This window comes from Ricinus communis, chromosome 3, assembly GCF_019578655.1.
Source record: "Ricinus communis isolate WT05 ecotype wild-type chromosome 3, ASM1957865v1, whole genome shotgun sequence".
Taxonomy (NCBI): domain Eukaryota; kingdom Viridiplantae; phylum Streptophyta; class Magnoliopsida; order Malpighiales; family Euphorbiaceae; genus Ricinus; species Ricinus communis.
Genome location: NC_063258.1, coordinates 32,536,930 through 32,555,846, shown reverse-complemented (window position 1 = coordinate 32,555,846; position 18,917 = coordinate 32,536,930). Strand labels below are relative to the sequence as shown.

The 18,917-nt window shown below is 35.4% G+C and overlaps 3 protein-coding genes across 4 annotated transcripts; 2 read left to right on the top strand and 1 right to left on the bottom strand.

The window, feature by feature from the left end:
• Positions 1-609: 609 nt before the first annotated feature.
• Positions 610-4,261, bottom strand: LOC8274181 (transmembrane 9 superfamily member 8). The gene is made up of 7 exons (XM_002515377.4): positions 3,902-4,261; positions 3,212-3,376; positions 3,005-3,114; positions 2,797-2,905; positions 2,610-2,722; positions 2,348-2,501; positions 610-2,016 (listed from the first exon to the last, which is right to left on the bottom strand). Exons 1-7 carry the CDS (start codon positions 4,028-4,030, stop codon positions 859-861), a joined length of 1,938 nt encoding a protein of 645 aa, XP_002515423.1. The 5' UTR covers positions 4,031-4,261; the 3' UTR covers positions 610-858.
• Positions 4,262-9,354: 5,093 nt separating this feature from the next.
• Positions 9,355-14,780, top strand: LOC8274182 (BTB/POZ domain-containing protein NPY1). Of its 2 annotated transcripts, XM_002515378.4 has the most exons (4): positions 9,355-10,561; positions 11,601-11,670; positions 12,278-13,456; positions 13,952-14,780. In XM_002515378.4, the coding sequence occupies exons 1-4, from the start codon at positions 10,500-10,502 to the stop codon at positions 14,492-14,494; spliced, it is 1,854 nt and encodes a 617-aa protein (XP_002515424.1). In that variant the 5' UTR covers positions 9,355-10,499; the 3' UTR covers positions 14,495-14,780. The 2 variants fall into 2 exon arrangements, with proteins under 2 accessions (XP_002515424.1, XP_048228073.1); XM_048372116.1 differs by lacking the exon at positions 11,601-11,670 and having other exon boundaries at positions 9,360-10,561.
• A 144-nt stretch (positions 14,781-14,924) lies between these two features.
• Positions 14,925-18,683, top strand: LOC8274183 (phospholipase D Z). The gene is made up of 7 exons (XM_002515379.4): positions 14,925-15,210; positions 15,292-15,496; positions 15,582-15,783; positions 15,870-16,063; positions 16,815-16,971; positions 17,585-17,749; positions 18,026-18,683. Exons 1-7 carry the CDS (start codon positions 15,042-15,044, stop codon positions 18,482-18,484), a joined length of 1,551 nt encoding a protein of 516 aa, XP_002515425.3. The 5' UTR covers positions 14,925-15,041; the 3' UTR covers positions 18,485-18,683.
• The last annotated feature ends 234 nt before the right edge of the window (positions 18,684-18,917 follow it).

Below are 18,917 nucleotides of genomic sequence, written 5' to 3'. Positions count from 1 at the left end.
TGATTCAGGTTTAACAGATTCAAGTTTGTGTTTGTGTCACATTTTGCAAGATCAAGTAACATGGGCAATGGATCCGGCATTTTTTTTTGCTTAGCTACTGCTCCTGCTGTTACAAATTTTGTCCAAACAGGAAAAAGTGAAATCGCACAGGATAATAGAATTTATGTTTTACTTTTTCTGGTTTGTTTTGTTGTTCTTATTTTGGTAAGTGTCATTCTAGCAGAACCATCACCCAGCCCAATGTTATCTCCAGGAATATAGTAAGCCATGCTCATGTTTGTCCGATTTTCAAAGCATTGTTGCCGCAAGAAAATGAAAGCGACTTCCTGAACCAGACGAAGTCCTACTGCCTAAGATACTATATACTAAATACAATCTGACAATAATACAAAAATTCAGACTTGAGGGTATCAGATACAACATAAAATCTAATGTTCGTCATTGCTTAGTGATATGACAGGAAAATGAATCGCAAACCCACTACAGAGAATTCAATTCATTGTGCGCCTGTGAGCAAATCTTCTTTTTTAACAGATAAAAAAAAGTACACCATGGCCATTGTCCTAAATGACGGAATGTTTCACTAATGAAATGCCCAATAAGAAAATATGGATGAAATGGAAGCATTAAGAGCTTCCCAACACTCTATATATATATTTAAGAAAAAAAGGTCATGCTTCAACAGTAAGTAAAATAAAGGGACTATCACATCATAATCATCTTGCATCCGTTCAAATATAGGCAAAAATGTTTACATCTAAAAAACATAATTATCTACTATCTTTGGACCTTACTCCATTTTGATGAAGAGAAAGGAGCAGGCAGACTTTCACTGATGAAGAGATGATTCGGGCAGAATCAATCAATTTTCACTGATGAGTAGATAAGCCTTGTGAACCAAAAGCAGGCATAAAATCCGATAGTGCCAGTTAGCACAAAGAATGCATATGATGCAATTAGCATGTATCCAAAATATAGAACCCCAGACACCAGCTTTGTTATCTCAAGCTTTGTGAAGAAGTAAAATGTGGCGTAAAGGAAGAGATATAATGCAGAGGAGCCTGATGTAAGGTATGACCTCCACCACCACAGATAGTCTTCACTGCACAACTGGAAGTAGCAGAGCACTACGGTTATTTCCGCACAGGTGACAAGCAGGATTATGAACACTAGGAAAAGGAAACCAAAGATGTAGTAAAACTGATTCAGCCAGATCGAGGTGAGAATGAAGAAGAGCTCAATGAAAACAGCTCCAAAAGGAAGTATTCCTCCAATTAGAATTGAGAAGGCTGGGTTCATGTACCAAGCCTGCTCTGGGATCTGCCTTGGAATTTTATTTGTTTTCACAGGATCCTCAATTGCTGGCTTCTTGAACCCAATATAACTTCCCACAAACACGAGTGGGAATGAAATCCCAAACCATAAGAAGACTAGAGCAAACATTGTCCCAAACGGCACAGCTCCAGATGATTTCTGGCCCCAGATGAGAGCATTTAACACAAAGAAAATGGCAGAGACGATCCCTGGGAACATAATTGCAGTTCTGAGAGCAATTCTCTTCCATTCTGTTCCTTTAAACATTTTATACAAGCGAGCAGCTGCATAACCGGCAAAAAGACCCATGAAAACATAAAGTAAGAGCATGGCTGTCATTAGACCACCTCGGTTTGAAGGAGATAAGAACCCCAGAATCGCAAACATCATGGTAACAAGGGTCATCCCAAGAAACTGAACTCCTGTTCCAACATAAACACAAAGTAAATCTGAGTTTGATGGGGGCCTAAAAACATCTCCATGAACAAGCTTCCATCCAGTCTCTTCTTGGGCCTCTTCCTGGGTCTCAAGTTCATTGTACTTGGATATGTCACGGTAAAGTGTACGTAGCATAATCATCGCCACCATGCCCGAAAGAAACAGAACAATCATCAATGAATTGACAATTGAGAACCAGTGAATTTGGTCATCACTCATTAACAGATAAGTATCCCATCTAGATGCCCACTTCACATCACTCTCCTGAAGAGCAGATAAATAGTAAGAGAGAAACATAATATTAGCACCTTAAATACAAGCAAGCAAATCGTTTCACAGCTATTCCCATAGATATAATGCTGGAGACTTGAAAACAAGAAAATACAAGAGAAGGGAGAGAAGAGGAGGAAAATGAAGAAGAAAGGTGAATAATATGTCTTGGTGCTTATTTTATCAATATGCTACAATTAAACTATGGGTTAAAACCTCCAATTGTTGTTCATCACTATTTCCTGTCCATACAAATGATGCTCAAGAAATTAAAATGAAAACCACTAACAATGAACGCAAGTGCCAGTTCTGCACAAAATCTCACCTGGAATTCTACATCATATGTGAAAATAACTTCTTTTTTCTCTTCAACTTCTTGAGGAGTGTTGGAATTGACAACTATGTGCTTTGCATTGGCATCACATGTTATTAGACGTGTCTTTTCTTCATTCCATTTTCCTTCGTACTCATGCTTAACACTGTATGATTCAAACACTTAAATGAGTCAGCAACAAATAACATGGAAACAGAAAAACTCAGGAAGAAGCAACGCTTTTATACAATAAGCACGACCCAGAGTTTCTAACCTCAATGGTTTAACTTCAAATCCAACAATTCTTGCAGAGTCAGTTTGCAAATCTCTATGATACTTGACAGTGAATGCCAAATGATTGTTAATAAAATACCTCTCCTCCTTGCTCTGCGTATAATAGGCATTAGGAAAAAATCCAGACCATCAAGAAGAAATTATTTGAAGTGCAATGATGTATATACCCCACTGTATTGGCCTTTGAGACCAACATGATAGCCAAGCTGATAGATAGTAGGAGATTCCTGATCCAACCTCTGTCTTGGAACCACAAGAGGAAGGTTATCAAGGATCCTGCAGCATGCATGCCAGAGCAATTAGAACATGAAGTTGAACAATACGCCACAAGAATTGGTTCATATCGTTATTGATTATATAAAAAATATTTCATACATGTTGACCCGATACTCGTCATCGATCTTCTCTTTAAACTCCTTTACAGTTTTGGCATCAAATTTTACACGGCAAAGAACATTACACATCTTTGGCTCCCGCATTTTAAACTGCAAAAATTTGACATAGCATAGCAGAGAAAGTAAACAAATAACCAGAAACCCAATAAAACATTGATATCAACTCATCCAGGATAGCACAACTTACCACATAGGGGGAATTTTCAATGCGATCACCGCGTAGCACTTCCCCAAGATTCTCTGCACTGTCTACAATCTTGGATGGGTGACAATAAGGAAGAGAATAATACGAGTAAGGAAGTTGCGTCTTTGTAGAGGTCAACTTGTTCACTTTGACCTTCAACTCATCTCCCTGCAATTTATGGCAAAAAGAATATATAAACAGAATGATTCTGCTTTCCCAAAAAAAAAAAAAAAATCTCACAAACTGCACATCAAATTCATAATGCACTAGAATCGAGAAATTACTAGCTACATTCAACTCAAATCTATTCATTTTACATTCAGGTAACCGAACATAACGCACATTTTTTGTCAACAACATTAGAATAACCCAAAAAGAAAATTATAATACAAGCTAACCGACTTCTAATTAGTTGGATCTTATACATTAAGGTCCGATTCTACTACATAACAAACAATGTAAAACCACAACGTCACTCTAATAAATATTTAAACAAGGACATTACTACATAAATTAACCGCGCATTCAGTAAGAGAATGCAAAATGCACATAGTAATTTTACATTCAGGCAAATAAAAAAGTAATAACAATCCTTTCAAATGTCCTCTTTATTCCCTTCAATTCACAACAGGCAAACAGAACCTGAGAAAATAAACGAAAACCAGATCTAAAAAAATTCAAAAACTTTCTCACCTTGACGAAATCCTCAGGAGCAACACCAGGAAGGTAAAAGCAGTGAGCGCTGTGAATTAGAAACAGAAACGAAAGTACCGTACAGATCTTTGATAAAGATCTGCCTCTTCCTCGAGGCTCCATTGCCATCCTTCTCTTCTTTTCCTTTCCTCTGCGATTTAGATCTAAAATAAAGAGTAGTGGTGGTTTTGTCCGTAGTGTGATTGCAAAGATTTATAGTAATATGCGTGTGCGTACAAATAGAAAAAAAAAAAAAAAAAAAAAAGAGCGTGTGGGTCAACAAGGTGGTGAAGAAAATAAAACTTGAGCAATAGCTTTGGGAGACGGGGACTAGATCCAGTTTTTGTTTTCCTCTGTCCGGTGATTTTTAAGTGCGGTGACTCACGGTTATTTATCTTATATCTCGACACGTATGCGTTTCACAGTTCGCCGTGCAGTCACTTTAAAAACATACTATATTTATTTATTTATATTAGCTTGGATCTTCTTGGATGGTGCCACAAATATTTTCCCATCTTTGGCATGGAGAAACACTAGGGTAGAGCCAAGAATAAAGAAAGTCCATATGCTATTATCATAAAGATCTATGTTGGACTAAATATTTGAGGCCCAATTAGCCCAATGAGTTATTGACTAGGCTTTGGTAATTATTGGGCTCCTCGGGCTGTATGTATATAATAGCCCTCGCCGAATAAAAGAACTATGAATAATAACAATTAAAAACAAAAAGAAAAAGAAAATCTGTGAAAAGAACCAATTGGTTAAGTGAGCCTCACTTTTCAGTTCGATTTTATTGTTTTGAGATTTTTGTTTGATAAAAATAGACAAAAATATTACGGGTACAATTGCGCTGATATTTGATGTAATTATTATTAGCTGTTATTGATAATATATTAATTAATTAATATTTATTATTATTTTAAATAAATTAATAATAATTACAATGATAACAATAACTTTTGTTTATATGTACATGTAACGAAGTATTCATTTGTTTCCTTACTGTAGAAAAAAAGAAAAAAAAGAGTTGTTACATATTGATACTTTGAAAGTGGTAAATTAGGTGAATATTTTTAGTTTGTTTACTGTATTAATATTTTTAAATAATGTTATTGATTTATTTAAGAAAAATAATTAACTCATTACCTATAAAACATAGCTGTTAGCTTATTTAAAATAAAAATAGTAAATAGCTATTAGTTAAAAAAACTCCAAATAAATAAATTTAAGTCTTTCATTGGACTATATATATGTGGAACTATTACTGTTAAAATATTAGCTGGAGAGAGATCTACATATTATTTCTAATGTAATTTAGATGATTGAACAATTGAATATCCATTCAGATTTGCAAACATTTTCGCCATTTAAGTGACATCTGTTTTAAATATGTCTGTTGATGTGGATGCTTTAACGGCGGCCACTTTTCTAATGGAAGCTATCAACAAAATTGAGTAAAGTGGAGAAAAGCATGGGTGGTGTGGTGGTGGTGGTGGCGGTGACGGAGGAGACGGGGGAAGCGATGGACACATCCAACCTGTTTTAATTTCCAAGCCGAGAGCTCCATACCAACTGTAATAAAAGTAACATCCTCGTGCATACATATGCCTACATTTGTAGTTCGCACTTCACATCTTGTCGGTATATGTCGCCACCATTGGATCCATTTTCGATTTTGTTCAGATTGGCAATTTTGAAATCCTGAAAGGCTGGAAGAATGTTTAAGAGATTAGAGTGCCATTTCCTGTTGGCATTTTAATTAGGCTATCAACAGTATGATGGAGTTTATCAGATTCAATTCAATATATGCCAAGTCCGGTCCAATCATCTATCAACCAATCATACTCTATCAAAACAGTAATGTTACTAAAACGAATAAAGAATATTAGTTAGTGAAGAAACGTAAAATGCATGTAATTATTTGAAATCATTTATCATATTTGTCCATGTGAAATTGAAATTCGATCACTTGTGGCCGCTAAATGAAAGTTGAAAAAAAAAAATCAAGAGAATTAGATTTTTATTGAAAATTAATAAATAACAGTCAAATTAATTGAAAATAATTTATTATTTTGAAATGTTCAATTATAAAATAATTTTTTTTTCTAAAAGAATAGAATGATAAATGAATATTTATTTTTATGTGTGGCAGAACCCCATTATAAAAAAAAAAAAAAAAAAAAAAAAAAAAAAAACACAATTCAAAATATTAATCTAATTATTTATAATTAGGATATTTCACTTGATTACAAAATGAGAAATCTCCCCAATACAACAGCACTTCACACAAGTCTACTATAAAAGAAAGGAATGAAACTAATGTCATTCACAAACCATTACACAATAAAGGAATTAAACTCGTCAAATTTGTGCCATTAAGTTTTCATCTCGTGCTTTAATCACCTAAACTATCCATGGCAACACAAGTTTCATTGAATCATTGCAAAACATACAATTAAAGAAGAAAAGCAGGAAACTGAAAGAGAAGAATTTAGAGAAGGGTGGGAGGCAAAGGTAAATGTGAGGGTAAGTAGCCAGTACAATCATGTCGAGCTTTAAGAGCATAAAACCTGGAGAGAATCTGCAAGTGGTAACCCCAAACAGGATTCATCACTGGAATAATAAATGTATATATATATGGACATAATCTAAAAGAAAAATCATAAAAAGAGAGAAATGGGCATAAAGGAAGGAAGGAAAGGAAAGGAAGCTACGTCTACATTGGTCCCCCTATATTGGCCCTTTTTGCCAAGGTAAAGCCCATCCCACACTATACCCATTATAAGATTTTGGGTCCCTCATCATCATTTATTTATGATGGTTTATGCTCACGCCTGGTTTTCTTTTCTTTTTGTTTTTGTTTTGCCCCCCTCCTTAATAAGAAGTCACACATGGGGATCATTCAACTTGGGACTTGCTTTTTCACAAAAGAATGCACCATGTGCACCTTGGTTGTTATAACAGGATTTTATGCCCCTATGGTTCTGCCTCTCTCTTTTCTCTTTCTGTCTTTCTATTTCATAATAGATAAATAGTGCAACAAATTAGCTGCCATTATCACCCCCTTATTGCTCCTAATAGAGGAGTATCATTATCCGCTTTAACACACCAACTAATTGAAGGATTAGCATTCCTGCAAATTTCTCGAATTCATGAACTTTATGCATCAAAAGTCACCTAAAATACTACATTTTTATAACGATTAGAAGCTCCAATCTGTAAAATGCAATAAAAATAAATAAACTACTATTCTCAATTTTGATGGTAATTTTTTTTTTTTTGCGATAAACACTCAAAAAATCACATAAAACTTCGTTCATATATTTTTTACTTAGACTTGCAACCAAATTTATTTTATATTCTAATGACATAATTATTTTTACTGTATAACTCACGGTTTATTAAACATTTCGTGTGTATACATATATATTGAAGAAAAAGAAAAACAATTGGGTATTAAAATAAAATAGTGAAAGCTACTGGAAGGTGAATTGAATTATACCAACTCCGCCCCATTATTGGGGTAAAAACAAAAAGAAGATGAAAAAAGTACACAAGCAGTTGAACTGGACAATTAAGAGGCAAGCTGTAAAGGATGAGGACTGTGGAGGTAGTGTGAAAGAGGAATTGGTCCAATTTTAATTAATTGAGCAATTAAAAAGGTCCCTCAACCTCAACACCCCGTCACAGCAGTCACATGTAGCTGGAGCAGCAGGTGCTGGCCTGGTAGCTAGTTAGGGACCAAACCAAGTGTTAAAAGAACGATTTTCACCAAGCCGAAACTAGCTTCTCGCATGACCAAAAATTGCCTCAAATTTGTGTGTATGACTGCAACGTACACCATATTGAAAGAGAGGTATTTTTGTTCGGTGGTCCTACGGGCCACCTTATATAACCATCACACACATCTATCCCCTATACATGATGTTAAATCCATAGCCAGAATATTAGGATAAGATCACATCCAATAGCCTTCATAATTAATATGGCCGACCTCTCCCTTTCTTTTCTCTCTTTCTATTTATTTTAAGATTTTTCTTTTGTTATTTTTCGCAGTTTTAACTCAATATTAAATAATTTTTTTTATTTTAAAATAATTTGAAATTGAGTATTAATTCTGTCAATAAATTTGAACGAATAAAGAAAAATCACATGATGTTTAAATGGTTCGCATTGACATTTACACGTGGCCTCTGTTGACAAACTATTTCAGTCTCACTTTTATCTAAATTAATTATAAGGACATAAGCTTTACGGTTTCTTTTACCCTAGGATTCCTTCTTTTACTTTTTGCTTTTATTATTATTGTTTCTTTTAAAATTCATTTGCTAGTAGAAACGTTCTAAGCCAAAGAAGTCAATTGGAAATAGATTTCCCACGTCCAATCACATCATTACTTGCATTAAAAAAATCTCATGTGCTAATTATTTTAATTTGATTAACACTATATAATAATAATAATAATAATATGCTATACGTATTTTCTTTTCAAAATTTTTTAAAATGAAAAACACCATGTTCAAATCTCATAATTACCCTCTCTAATGCTAAAAGGGGAAAGAAAAATTCATCAAAAAAACAAATCAATGTGATTTATTATTTAATTATTGCTTTTCATGTGTTAACAAAATTTTGTTCATTAAGAAATGAAAGATATCACATGCACCAAAAAAAGGAGGTTTGTGTAGTAATAAATGTGAATGGTTGTTTGTGGGCGCAGTTTGATTTCGTAATCACAATTTGGAATTTAAATAACAAAGCAGACGATGATCACGATGATAAATTATTTATACTTTTTGTTATTTTTTGTTATTTTTGATTTTTTTTAACTATGTATTACTTTTTATTTAATTATATAATTATATAATAATCAGACTCTTATTATTTTTTAATTTTAGTCTTTTTAGCGAAAATTCAATCGATTTTTATGATCTTATTAAACATTTAAATTAAATGCTAAAAGGATTTTATTTAAAAAAATTGTGACGGGTGATTACATGTATGTATTAGTGTGTTACTAATTAAATTTTATGAATTTAAAGATAATAAGAGTGATTTGATGTAGTCTTTATTTATTTAATTTTTTTTTTTTGTGTACTCGTTTTCCGACATTAGTAATATTCGTGTCAAAAGGATTTTATGAGTTTGATAGAAAATTGGAAAATTTGCAGTTGGACAGCGTGGGCCTATTGATATAATCGCAGAAAAAAGGATTGAATCATTTTGTTTGGCGGAATCGGCCACGCCTGTTTAGCGACAGAATAAGGCAGCAAAAGGCGACGCCAAACGAGAAATAAATAACTCAAAGTCAAAAGCAAGATTATAAACTACACGTCAAACAAGCAAAGACAAAATTAAAAAAAAAAAAAAAACCGAAGTGGCATTTTAATGTTAATAGAAAGAAACAGGAGGGGCAAAAAGGGAAACAAAAAGGTGGCGTGCTTTAACGGCATAATAAAAACTCTCTTCAAGCTCGCTCTCTGTCTCTCTCTTTCCTTTTTCTCTTTCAAACTCAAAGCCATCCTGTAACTAGTAAACACACAGTTAACTACACAATATGTATATGTAGATGTGTGTGCGTGTGTATATATATAACCCCCATTAACATATATAGATTAGAAAGAACCCACCATTAAGCTTTTATAAATAAGCACACATTAGCCTTGGTGTTATTGGGTTCTTGAAAAATCTTGGAAAATAGGAGGCCTAGGAAGGGAGACAAATGCGTCAGAGGTGAAAGAAACTCGATCACACCATTGGGATACAGAGAGAGAAAAAAAGAAAGAGAAAGAAAAAGTCATTGAGATTTGCGCTGATAAGAGAGCAAGAGAAGATCTTGAGCAGATCAGGGTGATTTAAAGCAAAGGCGGCGAGAATTTATTGACATGAGAACTGAGAAAACATTTTCTTTATTATTATTTTTACTTTCTTTTTCTCTCTAACGCCACGTCTTCTCTTCTTTTATCACCTCACTATCTCTCTGTTTCTTTGTTTATGACGCCATTTTACTGCCCCATGTAATTATTATCATTTGTTATCTCTACTATTATTTCTACTCTAAAATTTTAAATCTTTACTTGAATTTTTCCTCTTTGGCCACTCTTTCTCTACCTGTGTTTTGGTTAAGGGTTCCCATCATTCTTTTCTGGTTCCCTAGCTGTAAGAGTGTAATCAGAATTATTATTATTATTGTTATTAAGGGGATTGAAATCAATGGGGACAGCTCGAGGTTCGAGGTTTTTATTGTAGTAAAGGCAGAGAGAGAGGTTGGTTGTGCTTGTCTCAGTCCAATGTATATTATGGTCTGCTGCTGGTGGTAGTTTGTTTCATTCCAGAGAGACAGATATACAAAATTATCCTCTTCTTCTTCTTATTCTGAAGAACCCGCCATTTCTGGTCTGGGATTTTAGTCCTAAACTGAAAAGTCTCAATCTTGGTAGAGAAATTGGTGTTCTTTCTTGTGGTTATGGGCAGTTTCAGATATTACTATTACCCAGGCCTGGTGGCTCGTGTACTACTTATGTGAAGGTTGTTCTCCTCTGTCTCTGTTTGTGTTTTTTCTTTCGGCTATCTGTAAGGGGTAATTTCGGGACGCAACATGAAGTTTATGAAATTGGGTTCCAAGCCTGATGTCTTTCAAGCTGAAGGCAAATCCATCAGGTAAGAAGTCTTTTTTTTTTTTTGTTTATTTATTTATTTATTTATTTATTTATTTTTTGCATTTTCTGCTTCTGTTTATAAAGTGACAAACCCAAGCTTTGTTCTTTAATTAGTCTATTCCTTGTTCTCATTTTGATTTGGTTACTGCTTGTTAATTGTTTGTTTCTGGTATGTTTTTTGGTTAAATATATTCACCTCTGCTGTTCATTTTACACGTATTGCAAAATGAAGTTATTTAACCCTCTAATGCGTCCAAATGATACACACTTGTCTAAAGAAATAAAGAAACTTCACTTCACTACATCTTGTTTTTACTTGCTATGAAGTTTTAGGCACAAAAAAGGGCGCCTTCTCTTAGTATTCTTCTGTAGCCATAACTGCAACCCCTGCTACTTGAGATGGAGGGTGAAGGGAAAGAGAGTGGGGCGGGGAAAGGCGGCATACGAAGTGTGGGTGGTCCTGAAATTGAAATGTCCCTTTTATTCATGAGTGAATTAGTGGTCCAAATGTGGTACAAAGTCGTGTAGTGTGTGCAAGGATTTTAATCATCACACTTGGTTGTTTCTTGCTGTAATATACTCTCATCTTCAACTATCTTCAAACAAGTTTGATTGGGGGCGTTACTTTTTTTTTTTTTTTATCTTTTGGTCTGTAGTGGGGCGCGAAGTCTGGGGGTCATTAGATTTCCGTGTTAAGAAACAAAGATGGATGTTTGGAAATAATAGGGAAAGAATTGCATTATGTCTTGCATAAGTGCTACTCTATGAATTTAATAAGATGCTAAGCTAAAACACCCATGTTGATAGATTTAGTACTTAAAATTATACTAGTTTCCAGGAGGTTTCATAAAATGTATTTAATTAGATGGTTGATTGTTACACCAAAAATTAGATGGTTGATTGAACCAGAAAACTACGTTCTTATTATTTTGTTCCTTTCTCCTTGTGGTCATCGTATTTTGATGCATTTATTGCTTGCGCATCAAAGATGGCTGTTGTTTCCTCTAAGTGAATTTATCATGATCAATGTGCTCATGCAGGTATGTTTCATCCGAGCTGGCTACAGATGTCACCATAAATGTTGGTGAAGTTAAGTTTTACCTCCACAAGGTATAGTTTTTGTACATCTTGGTAAAGGGATAGTTTTAGTGTTATGTAACTTTTTATCTGTACAAAACATGTAATGTTGCTATGACACTGAACACTCTATTATTCTGAAGTAAGTCTTGTATTATCCCCAAGTACAAATATGGGAATTTTTGTATTATGGAAACATACAGAATTTTCTATATGTGGCTGCCTTTGACACCTTTGCTCATTCTTAAATACTATAAATGATATTCAAAATAAACTTGTTGTGAATTGCATGATTTGAAGGAGCACATTCAACAAGTCTGTTAGTTTTTGTTTTTGGTAATATCAAGTAGGGAAACTTATGTTATTTTCTGGATTATTCCCTATTGAAATTAGTGTTCATTGCAAACTTTGCAAAACAATTTACTGAAAGACATTTTGAAGTAAGAACAGAGATGTAAGAACAGGGATGTTTATTGTTTTTGAGAACTGTTTTCTTTCTTTTAAATTATTTCTCCCTTGAGCACAAATTGAATGCTTGGCTAGTGAAGTGATGTTACCCAGCTTGAGCTATAACCTTTGCTTTTACAAATAATTTGTTTCATAACCTGGTCATGATCTGTGCTGTAATATACCTTTTCAGTTCCCTCTTTTGTCGAAGTGTAATCGCTTGCATAAGCTAGTGTCAAAAGCCAGTGAGGAGAATCCCGATGAGATTAATATGGTTGATTTTCCTGGTGGACCAAAGGCCTTTGAGATTTGTGCAAAGTTCTGCTATGGAATGACTGTTACCCTCAATGCTTACAGTGTTGTAGCTGCTCGTTGTGCAGCTGAGTACCTTGAGATGACTGAGGATGTTGATAAAGGGAACCTTATTTTCAAAATCGAGGTATTTCTCAACTCCAGTATCTTCCGAAGCTGGAAGGATTCAATTATTGTTCTTCAAACCACTAAATCTCTCCTGCCCTGGTCTGAAGATCTGAAGATTGTAGGAAGGTGCATAGACTCTATTGCATCTAAAACCTCTGTCGATCCTGCAAATATTACTTGGTCATACACATATAACAGAAAGTTGTCAGTGCCTGATAAAATAGTTGAGGATGGAATGAAGTTTCATGAGAAAATTGAATCTGTTCCAAAGGATTGGTGGGTTGAAGATATCTGTGAACTGGATATTGAACTCTACAAGCGAGTTATTATTGCTGTCAGATCAAAGGGAAGAATGGATGGTGCAGTTATTGGGGAGGCTTTGAAAACTTACGCAGTCAGATGGTTGCCAGACACATTTGATGATTTGGTTTCTGATGGTCGTACATGGAGGTACAAGTATCTGGTAGAAACACTGGTTTGTTTATTACCCTCTGGCAAGGGTGTGGGTTGTCCATGTGGTTTCTTGTTGAAATTGTTGAAAGTTGCCATTTTTGTTGGAGCGGATGATTCACCAAGGGAGGATTTGGTAAAGAGGATCAGTTTGAAGTTGCATGAGGCTTCTGTCAAGGATTTACTGATACCAGCACGATCGCCACAAACCACATTGTATGATGTGGAATTGGTACAGTGCCTTCTGAATCGTTATATGACACATGAAAAGTACAGTCAAGATTTGACTGTTGAAAAGAATGACGAGACTGATGATTTTGTCTTGCGGCATGGACATGGAAACATGTTGAGCGTTGGAAAGTTAATTGATGGATATCTTTCAGAAATTGCATGCGACACAAGTCTCACCCTTGCCAATTTCATTGACTTAGCCCAGTTGATTCCCGAGTCTGCTAGACCAACTCACGATGGACTGTACAAAGCGATTGATGCCTACCTGAAGGTAGCCTTCTATTATACTTTGAGTACTAATGGCATTTGCGTCTTCCATTTTAGCATATTCAGGGTGGATGAATTCTTCCACCATGTTTTCAGGATGTTACTGATTCTCAATATTATTCTGATGCTTGTAACATCCAGAAAGCACACTTGGGAAGCTTAACTTTAGATTGGTTTAGTATAAAAAGCAGCATCTCTAACTTAAGTTTGGGAAAATCTAAGATCCATCTGTAAAATGCTTCAACTGCTTTACTTGTGGTAGAGAGCTTGCGGATGGACTAAGGGATGGATTGATAGGGTACTGGCAAAAATATTTTTAGATTCAGCAAATTCATCATCCTTCTAGCATGAAGGATCTTGAATCCTTACATATATTTAATTGTTCCTAATCGGTTCATATCTGATCTCTGTTGCCTTTTAACCTATGTCACATGTACATTTTTTTCAATCTGAACATACCAATTAAAATGATGTTACTAATGCATTAATATGGTTTCAGGAGCATCCCAATTTGACAAAGGCTGAAAGGAAGAAAATAAGTGGGCTGATGGATGTCAAAAAACTAACAATGGATGCATCCATGCATGCTGCGCAGAATGAGCGACTGCCACTCCGTGTTGTAGTCCAAGTTCTCTTTTTTGAGCAGGTTAGAGCAAGTGCTGGTGTTCAAGCTCTCCACAGCAATCCCCGCTATGCTTCAAATTCCATGACGAACACTGATGAAGAATGTGAGAAGACGGCAGCGGAAGACAACAAGTCCATGAAGAAACAGGTGAGTCAACTGAAGGTAAAAGATGAAGAACTCCATAAAAATGAACAACTAACAAAGAAAAACAGCAAGAACAGCAAAAGCGGCATCCAATTGCTGCCATCTCGGTCGAGGAGGATATTTGACAAGTTGTGGGTTGTAGGAGGCAAAGGGAATGTAGAAAATAGAAGTTCAGAGACATCAGGAAGTTCACAAAGCCCAACTTCAATTGTTCCAGGAGACACCAAATCCTCAGGCTCATCTTCAAGACACAGGAGACACTCCATCTCCTAAGAAATGAAATCAAGTAGTCATCAGAAATAGACTAATATCTGCTCAAATGTAAAAAAAAAAAAAAATATGGCAGGATTTTGTTGTAGTATAGTAGTTGATCATCGTAGTCATGGGTTTATTTTCTGTTTTTATCTTATCCAAGAAAAAATGTAATCATTTTTTTTTCTCTCTCTTTTTCGGGGGTGGCTTTTGAGTTCCTAACATGTTAGTTCCCGCTTTCAGGATTATGCATGCATGTTCATATATTAATGAAATGGAAGTAAGTTCACCTACATTATTAAAGGAAGATCGTTCATTTCTTTTTTAACCTTTTTATTTATAAAGTTTCAATTAAATATGTATATATATATATATATTTGGATTTGTACAGTCATCGAATTCTGACCGTTTACGCAAAACAAAATAAAATACAAAACAAATTAAAACATTGTTTGACTTTCTGGTTTCTATCTATGACTCTGATTAGTTTAGATATATACACCTTCACTGTGGATACGTACGGTTCGATTAGGTTCTTGACAAAAGCAACAAGCTTTATGTCAAAAAAATGAAACTCGATTACAAGATTAGCATTTCAATTGCTCTGTTTTTGTTTCTTTTAACCTATCAATGGCCAAAAACTGTAATAGCAGACTCACAATGCAAAGCATGGCTGGTCCAATCAATTCCTACCGACATGCCTCACCTCCATCAAGTTTCCGGTGTTCTTTCCACCGGTAATTACTCTCTTTTCCTTTCTTGATTATTTTTCCTATTTGGTCCCCGAGAAAATCAAGGAAACGTCTTTTACTTTTTAGGGGACGTGCTTCGTTGGTTAGCCGGTAACGCAACTAAGGGATTAGATGTTATAGCACAATACTGGCAGCTAATTGCAAATCCTGAAGACCCAAGTTCCGGAGAATACGGATACTCCGAACAGAACATGACAAACTTTGGTGCTTTTGAAGGGTCTTCTGTTTATAAATCCATAGAAGATGCTGCAGATCGCAATGTCAGTATCAGGTTAGTGTGTTATATATATATTGTTGCTTGTGTTGCATTTTATTAAGTGGGAAAAAAGAAAAAAGGGGATTTGGTTTTGTTTCAGATTTTTACAGCATTCAGGTGTGTCTCCTGATTACACTAAAGAGCCGGATGATATTGCTTCAGGAAGGGAAAATGTGGAAAATGTGACTTTATTACTTGGAGAATGGTGGGGCTCAGGTATAGTTCATGCCAAGGTTTGGATATCTGATAATAAACAAGTGTACATTGGATCTGCTAACAACGATTGGAAATCTCTTACTCAGGTATCTTTGCTTATTTATTTTTAAAGCTTTAATCTTTCATAAATTTTGTAATATGGTTTTCTGTTTAATCGTTTAAATGGTTACAGGTTAAGGAGGTTGGGATTTATCTTGTTGGATGTAAAAAGATTGTGAGAAAGGTGGAGAACTACTTTGAAAACTTATGGACACTTGCCCATCTTGATTCATCAGCTTACACTAGTACCGTATGGGATCAGCAGTGGCAGATTAGTAGAACAGTTCCTTGCTGGTCTCATTTCCTTCATTCTAAGGAAAGGTGCAGGTATGTAGTCTCATGGTTTGTTCTGTTAACTTAATGCAGTTGGTTGGACTTGTTTGGAAGGTGTTATGATACATTTTGATGAATGTTTGATTTATCCCTGAAGTGTCTAGATACTGTATAGCCCAATTGCTGCCTTTTGTGCGTTTGCATGTTTGCAAAATGAAACTTTTTGGGGAATTTTGAAGTGCTCTCTTGCAAAATTGAATTATGAGTCTAACCAGGGGCTTGCAATTAGTGTTTTTAAAGAGAAGTATCTCTAGTTGGTCGTTTACTGCATACTGAAAACAAGTTATGCGAAATGTAACTTTTTTGGGGGGATTTTGAAGTGCTCTCTTGCAAAATTGAATTCTCAGTCTAGCTAGGGGATTGCAATTAGTGTTTTTAAAGAGAATTATCTCTAGTTGGTCGTTTACTGCATATTGAAAACAAGATCTGGGAAGACTGCAGATTTGTAATTGCTAACAATATCTTGGTAATGAGATATCATGTGAAGCGAGATTAGATAGCATATATATGTTATATATGCTGGCCAACAAGAAGTCATGCATTCCATTTTGGTTAAATTATCAAGTCTCATGCCTGAGCTGCATCTACAGGAAGCATTATCATCTGTTGTATAGCCCATGAGAACTTTCTTGTAATTTTATTCTCTCCTCGCCTTTTTTCCTCTTGGCAAACCAAAAAGAAAATGTAAGGAAAACATTTGCCAAGTTCATAACGAATCCAACTAGATACAACATTGTCACTGCAGGTCTCCTCTTCCCCATCGGTTTGTGGAGGTTTCCCATGTCGCCGGCTATCCTGTGCTATCAGACCCACATATGTTTGAAGTTCCAATTATAACTCCTGGAAACGATGATTCAACTTTAGAGCCTGAATTGAGCTATTTATCTTTTGCTCCTCCTGAGGTAATTGACCAATATTTTCTCTTTTATGTGCTAGTTCTGATCTTTATTACTGTAAGAGACGTCATAGATAAATTTACTATAAGAAACGGCATATGTAAATTAGGTGCTAATGGTATTTCTTTCTTGGTATAACCTCATCAAATAGAATAGAGAAGTGATGATATCGAAAAGCGGAAATTATCAGTAAAAACACCTAGTCCATAGAGATTTATCAGAGCTTATTTCGATCATGAAGCAGAATGTTAGTTCCTTTTTTCTTTCTTCCTCTCTCTCTCTCTCCTTTTTTTTTTTTTATAAATGATTGCTCTCTAAACTGAAAAATTTATGTAAATGCACTGAGATTTCTAGGTCTAGGAAACTGGATCGAGATTTATTGAAGTTTGATTAAATTTTGCATCTATGCTCCTTTCCATTTCTCATTATTATTTCTGCCCAAGTTTATTTAGGAAATTTTGTTTTCTCTTTTGAAGAATCATTGTTTCTTTACTGAGTGAAGTTTCCATGTGGTTTCATAATTTTTTCAAACTAGAGGAATCTCCCGAAGTGATTGAATCCATATCCCTATTATTTTTCATCCCTCACACCCTATTTTTATGCCATATTTGGTTAGCAGCTATCATTCGGCAAGTTTCAGACTGATGAACAGGCATGGGTTGATACAATAAAGTCTGTTGGAAGTGGAGCAACGGTTAGGATTAATACTATGGATTGGCTTGGCCAGTCACAATATACAAAGCAAAAGGTTTACTGGTCCTTGCTATCCTCTGCAATATCAGAGGTAACTAGTTTCTAATGTAGTTCGCTTTTTATGCTCTTCAATATTGTTGCACATATGCACTTCAGCACTGGCTTATGACAACTTTAACTACTTTGCATACTACCACGCTAGGAGAGGCTCAGGGATGCATCCTTAACCGATAGTACATTCTTTTTCATGCGCATACAAGCAAGGCCTGTGGCATTTTTATGATGTTTGTTTGCATGGGTATATGAATGTGCATACACTGAGAATGTTCTTAATTACATTTCAATGACTGGTGAATGATATTAATAGGTCGTCTTCTCCAAGCATGCGACAGTAAAGATACTGGTAGCATACTGGGCACACTTCATCAACAACACAGAACAGTATCTGAATTCGCTACTCTATTCCAATGTCCTATGCTCTTCTTCAAAGTACAACAACTGTTCTGGCAAAGTGGAGATCAAATACTATGTGGTTCCGGGTTACAATCAGACAGGACCTGCAATCAGCAATGGGACCAGAACAGGAAATATCTATCCAGCTTTTTCCAGGGTGAATCATGGAAAATATGCAGTTAGTGATGTGCGAGCACACATTGGAACAAGCAACCTTGTATGGGACTATTTCTATACAACAGCTGGTATCAGCTTTGGAACATACAACCCTACTATTGTTTTACAACTTCAAGAGATCTTTGATGCCGACTGGAATTCACCATATGCTATTCCAGTTGAAGGGCAGGGGTCAGGCCATTCTTTCTCTAGCTGACTACGTTGGCGTGATGAAGGACATGAATTTTTCGAAAAGGCTTTGCAATGTACGTGAAGGTGTGAACAAACGTTCATCTCTAACTGATCTTGCACAATTCCCATCCTGCATATGAAAGAGTATTTTGGCTAATGCCTTGTTGCGACTGAACTTGGCCAATGAACTGAACTTGACAAGCTTAATAAGCTTTTCTCCTGCACCCTTTTCTCTCTTCTTCTCTCCTGACCTGACTCGCTTATGTCTGTGCTCCGAGCCACTTAAAAAATTTGGAAATATGCCAACATATGACTGTTGCATTTCTTGGTATCTCATTCTCAGGTTATCGTAATGGAACATGAGAAGGCAACCCGGTTGGCTTTAATTTCAATGCCAAACGATTCCTTATTCTTTCCCACCCAACCTGTGGCGGAGCCAATTAAATTTAAGGGGAGGC